The 6,000-nt window shown below is 40.2% G+C and overlaps 1 protein-coding gene across 2 annotated transcripts in view; it reads right to left on the minus strand.

The window, feature by feature from the left end:
- Nucleotides 1-1,343, minus strand: part of LOC134531758 (uncharacterized) — a 33,508-nt gene extending 32,165 nt beyond the window's left edge. For both annotated transcript variants that reach the window (XR_010075083.1, XM_063367633.1), the window contains exon 1: nt 1,237-1,343. Coding sequence is in view for 1 of the 2 variants with exons in the window: in XM_063367633.1 (XP_063223703.1) it covers nt 1,237-1,243 (7 nt within the window). In the remaining variant the exon portion in view is untranslated. The remainder of the gene's footprint in view (nt 1-1,236) is intronic.
- Between the last annotated feature and the right edge of the window lie 4,657 nt (nt 1,344-6,000).

The following is a 6,000-nucleotide window of genomic DNA, read 5'->3' on the forward strand; positions in this document are numbered from 1 at the left end:
ACTTAAGGTTACATGCTATCGCACATAACAAGCCAGTGCTTCTTCGCCCATCCATACTGATAAAAAAAAATCTGTGTCAAGGGATTGGATTTGGAAGCAGAGTAAAGGACTCAAGTATTTTTATTAAAATTATTATTTACGTTCCACTGAGTCACAATATCCCAAAAAAAATATACACATTCTTATATACAGAAAACCAAAGTATTGGCAAGGTAATTAACGCACAACATGGCGACGGCCACTTCACCACATAATTTATCTAATTGACCTATAAAGGGTAATTTTTCAGAAACCAATGGGAAATTCTGTTTTCAGGGTATATGAGGAAAACCTTTCGGATGCAAAAAAAAATTATTTCCAAATGTTATTTTATTATGGAAAAGCCACCACTAAGAATATTATCCATTAGATATACCTACTTTTAAATTATGTGAATGGTTAGTTAGCTAAATTAAAAATACTACTATAAAATAGTAATTACGGTTGGTTAGGTTAAATTAGCTACATTTAATATTGGTAATTCCTAATCAATAGTTTAAACAATTTTACTGTATTTTTAATGTGGCTAACCTAACCAAACCAACCATTCTCAAAATATCACAGCCAACCTCTGTAGCATAGTCGGATGAACACCGGCTTACGATGTGAGGGGTTCTGAGTTTCAGTCCCGGGTAAGGCATGGGTGTTAATCTATATACGGATATTTGATTGACGGTATGATAGTAAAAGGCTTCCACTACGAAAAGGCATATATTGCTGATTGTGGGGGGAAAGCATTAACTATTCATCAAATTACATTTTTTTTCACAATATCACAGTATTTGAAATGTGTACCTAACCTTACCACTAATTAAAAAGGAAAATTATTGATGTATTACTTAAAGTATCACAATGCTCTCTTAGGAAATAGTTCCAAATATTGTAAGGATTACAAAAAAAATTGGAGAAATTTAAAATTATATATTTCCAGAAAAGAGGTTATTCGTTAAAATAACACTTTTTTTTTTTAATTTTAACTTGTTTTCCAATTAATCTCTACAAGGGCGTTGTGATAACTTCACGTAGTTTACCAAGTGTTTATCATTTTAAATGGTGGTGAGGTTAGGTTACGCATTACACATACTATGTGACACTGTTAGAATAGTAAGTTTATTGGATTAGATTAGCGATATACTTAATAGTTCAACACGATGCCAAGATACTACAACTTAAATTCTAAAAAAATATTTATACTACCTTTCATTATGCTTTGAATAATTCCCGCCAGCCAGATTAAATGAAATTGATATAACAACACCTAGAGTATATAACAATGTAAAAAAAGAAGCACGCCGAATAATAAAACATAGAAAAATATCAATACTCTCCATAGACAAAGTATAAATTAAAGCTATCAAATAGGCAAAAGCTAGACGCCGTATTGGTTTCAACGTATTTAGGTTATTACTTTGTTTTATCATTCAGTATTGAAAATTTGCCTTCGTTAAGGCAGAGATTTTCAAAAACCTCATGGATCTAATAGGCGATATTTTTTATTACAGTTTTAGAGACCCATATAATTATTTGCCATCACCCGCGGTCTCGTGGCTGAGACTCGGAATGAACTAACGGGATTTTAGGCGTTGAACAGTTGAAATATATCAGAGAGGGTGTCAGGCTAGCTTGGAACTAACTGAAGTCGGTTGCATGAGTCGTTTGCCCCAGCGTGGTCCACTAGACCCTCAGGCTGTTGGTGTTGAATGAAAAGATCTAACTATGAAAATTATGTGAAGTCCCTACACAGCATAGGTTAATCATTACTGTTTGAATTGCCAACTACCAAATAAATGCAAGCGATTGGAGAATGCGGTTTTAATTCACACTTGGTATTGGCACTTACTAATTACACTTACCCTGAAACCATGATCACATTATGTTAGTTATGATGTAAATCTGTTAGGCCTAACAGCAGTCCTGCTGGATGGGTGCTTTGAGATTGGAGGCAGTAAATTCATAAGTTTATTGGTTAAAATGAAACCCGAAAGTGACTACATGAGTCGTAAATCTACAATATAGAATCAACTAAAACATTTGAAGTCAGCTAGTTTCATACAAAGATGACCCTACGGTGTGGTCCCATGGCAGGGTGGAGATTAAGGTAGGCTGAATAGTCCCAGAAACATCAAATGATCCGGGGACATGTGGGGAGCAACTAGAGAAAATATTTTGCTTGTAGAATTATATTAACTCAGAATTATGAATCAATGCTGCAAAGTTGAAGGCTCCCCACAGAATGGTGAATCTGTCACAGACAGCGAGATAATCAAGACTGCTGGAAGGGGGTGGTGCGAGAGAAGGAGAGAGCATCACCTAGCCCCTAAACCACAAAAAAAAAGTATATAGAATAGGAAAAAATTACTTAATATACAGTGCACATTTGCCTTAGTAAAACATTAAAATTTATCATTTCGAATTAAGTTCTTATAATAACTCAAGTTTACATTTGTATTTTACACAACGGTTCAAGATGGCGACTGTAGGAAGGGTTGTTTATATGGACCATGGCTGCTGGCCGGTGGGTGCATTCTGCTAGCAGGGGCGACTACTGTTAGCAGGTTGGGACCGAGCTTCAGGCCTCGTGAGAGGTACGGCATCAGATTTGAATCCTGAATGCCAATAGATTCACAAAAAATAATTACTCATAGGAGTCAATTACATCACACATTATGCAAAATTATGAAATAAACTTTAATAGAGCAAAATAATAAAAATAAAATTTGTTATAGCCTAAAAGCTGTAAATCCAAATGATGCATTGGGCACCTACATTGCCCCTTAACTTTAATAATATGACATCATACCTCCTGTAAGAGTGACATCTGATCCCCACCCATCAGTAGCAGCCCCTGCTAGTGGAATTTACCTGCTCATTGAGCTCATGCAAGTAAAGTGTAAGCCCCAGAACAAATATGCAAATAGCATAACCTTGTGATTTTGTGACCACCCTTAAGTTTTTTCGATCAAATAATTCAGTGAACATAAAATCAAATTAATCTAAACCAAATCTTGGACACTAGGTAATGTGCGACATAAGATGTATGTGTTTGCCCCTTAAAGCTGACAAAGTCTGTCGGTGCTTCTTCAATCCGCACAGACCACTATGGTAGATCGGCATCTCGCTTCACCAGGTGCATTGTGGTGCGCGAATGGAATTCACAATCAACGTAACATAGTTAAGGGAGTGCAATGCTACGAACGACTGCCACAGCCAGGTTATCGATTGTCGCCGTAGCACCAATCGACCAGTGTTTTTCTCTTTTCATAAAGTTGTTCAATTAATTAATAAATAATTAGAAGACAATGTTTTTAAGGGGACAAACTATAATTAACAAATAACTAATTATGACATAGCATGACTAGGCTCAAAACATAGCTTTACTTTTTCCCTTTGCACACAGCATGTTTCCATGGGAACCGAGCCTGTGGTGGCACGTGGAAACACGGCCTTGGTCAGTTCACCATCACCGCTTGTCAGGGATAGTCGCGTCCGCACTAAGGAGTCCTTAAACCTTTGTTTCATCACTGACCACACTTGTTTAATAGTGTAAGTTATTCAAATCATTTTTCATCGGCTCCGTGGCTAGCCCTCCATGGCTGGCTAGAATGCACCAGCTGCATAACTTAATAACTGTACCCACATGAGGGAGGTATTTTTCCCTGTCATTTTGTGATTCTAGTGTTGCCCCTGGGTAGGGGAAACAAGGGAGTTAGTGAGAGCGACACAAGAAAACAGTGTTGTGAGAGTATCAAATTTTATTAACTTGAAGCAATAATGCAATAGAAAAATAAACATGTTAATAAGATGCACTCGGCTTGTCTGGTAATGGGATTATTCTTTCTTGGACTTGTCACAGTTGAATATGACTTCTAGCGGTTAACACAAAAAATAAGACCTATGTTATTGATTAATATCATACATAACATGACAGCATATTTAACTGTTACAAAGAATAGAAAATCTGTGAATTTCTTTAGCTCGCTTTCCTCTAAGCACCAATAGTGAGTCACAAAGTACATTATATAAAAAAAATTACAAAAGAGTATTAAGTCTTGGTTTTCTCAAAATATTATTATGTTTAAACAGTCTTTAGTTCAATGCTACCTTGTGACTTACAACATATTTTACGTGCAAATGACCCCTCGTTTTGTCGGGTCCAATACGGCCGGACACTCGCCTCAACACTCGTTGGGTCGTCCTTCCCCAGGCGTCGCTCGCCGAGTCGCCACTGTAGGTTGCGCACCGGCCATCCAGCGCCCTGCTTCCTTTACGACACCGTGGGTGGACTTCGCTGGCGTGCCACTGTTCCTGAACCGGAAGCTCCCTTGATGACTGCGAAGAGAGTTGCGAAGGACAGGCCACGAATCCCCTGAGCTGGGTTGTCGTGTTATCCGCCCCTGGCAGAAACCTTCCAGTGGTTCGTAAATTCAAAGTGCACACACCTATATGATGTGTGTGTGATTACTGATGCACTCCAGACAAAATCTGCAGTTGTCTCTCACTGCCCTTGCCCTCTGTCCATGGGCGTCGCAAGGATATATTTAGGGAGGGGGGGGGGAAACTGCAATTGATTTAGTTGTTGAGGAATATGCATCCCCTGGGGAAAAAGCGGGGGGTCGGGGGGTCCTCCCCCGGGAAAATTTGGGGTTTGAAGGTGCAAAACGGTGGTTTTTAGGCATTTTCTTTCCTAAATATTCTAATTATAGTTTATTGCAATATATAATTTATTTTTTATAAAAAATATTTTCAGAGAACAAATTTGTAAAAACACACTGCTCACATTACCACGATTAGACTAAATGCACTATGCGCAACATATGGGTTATATCACAGAAATCATATTTTTAATATAACTACGAAACTAAATATATTATTGGAGGGGACGAAATTGAAAACTTCTATTATTGGGGGGGGGGGGGGGGACGTGTCCCCCCCGTCCCCCCCGGTTGCGACGCCCATGCTCTGTCTGACCACACTGTCATCTACATGCACTTGCGCTTATCCTTCCCCAATACTATTGTCCGACTCTGTCTCGGACACGCGAATACAAAGTCCCCTCCTCAACAATTTTTCCGAGTCTCTTCATTGCAATACAGGCGACACTGTACTCGTTGTTGTGGTACATCTCCATTTAGTCGCCGACTGTCTCGTTGCTCCTCCCGAACTGGGCTAAGTCCGACTGAAGACGAAAAATGACTAAGTCCAGCTTATCCTTCGTGGAGGCTAAGTCCCATACCGGACTTCGGTGTTCGTTCGGGCAGAGTGACGGTCTTCTAGGTGATCCAGGCAGGGCGGCAGTAGTTCTTCTTGCGGAGGTGCAGCGCTTCCGCTGGTCGCTGTTGTAGTCAGCTGATGATCTGTGCCTTAAGCGCCGAGGTCGGGGGTTTATATACCCCTCAAGTCGCCTTCCGCTATGTTCTCCGACCATTCAGAACCTCGTGGTCACTCCTACTTCACTCTGGACGGTCGGAGCGTAGATAGTTCATGTGATCAGTCACGTGACTGTTTCTCAGACACGTGGTTACCCCCTCCACTGTGCGGCTATGGCTGGGACGCGAGCGCCTAGGATACAACTTGGAGCGCCTGTTGGGTTGTACACCTGCTACACAAGAGTGTAGCGCCGGTGGCAGTCACTCCAGGTGCAAGCGTTACTTAATGTGTGACCATTTCTTAGCTACAACACTAGTCAGGTGTGGGTCACGACCCAAACCTCACCTAACAGACGCTAGTTATAAAGGTTTTCTCAACTTCACCCTCACAGGGCTGCCGGTTGGACGAAATGTGTAACTAACTCTTTTCGGTTAATAAGAAACCGAGGACTTTCGGGGCCCACCATTAATCCAGCCCGTTCTGCATCCTAATTAAACGAAAAACAATATGAAATTTTTCCGGAAGTCGCACTATGGTAACGGCTACACTAGGTAGTACTTCTTTGAAATCTCTGTAATAAAGCTATATGTCCTT

This window comes from Bacillus rossius, chromosome 5 (assembly GCF_032445375.1).
Source record: "Bacillus rossius redtenbacheri isolate Brsri chromosome 5, Brsri_v3, whole genome shotgun sequence".
NCBI classification, from domain to species: domain Eukaryota; kingdom Metazoa; phylum Arthropoda; class Insecta; order Phasmatodea; family Bacillidae; genus Bacillus; species Bacillus rossius.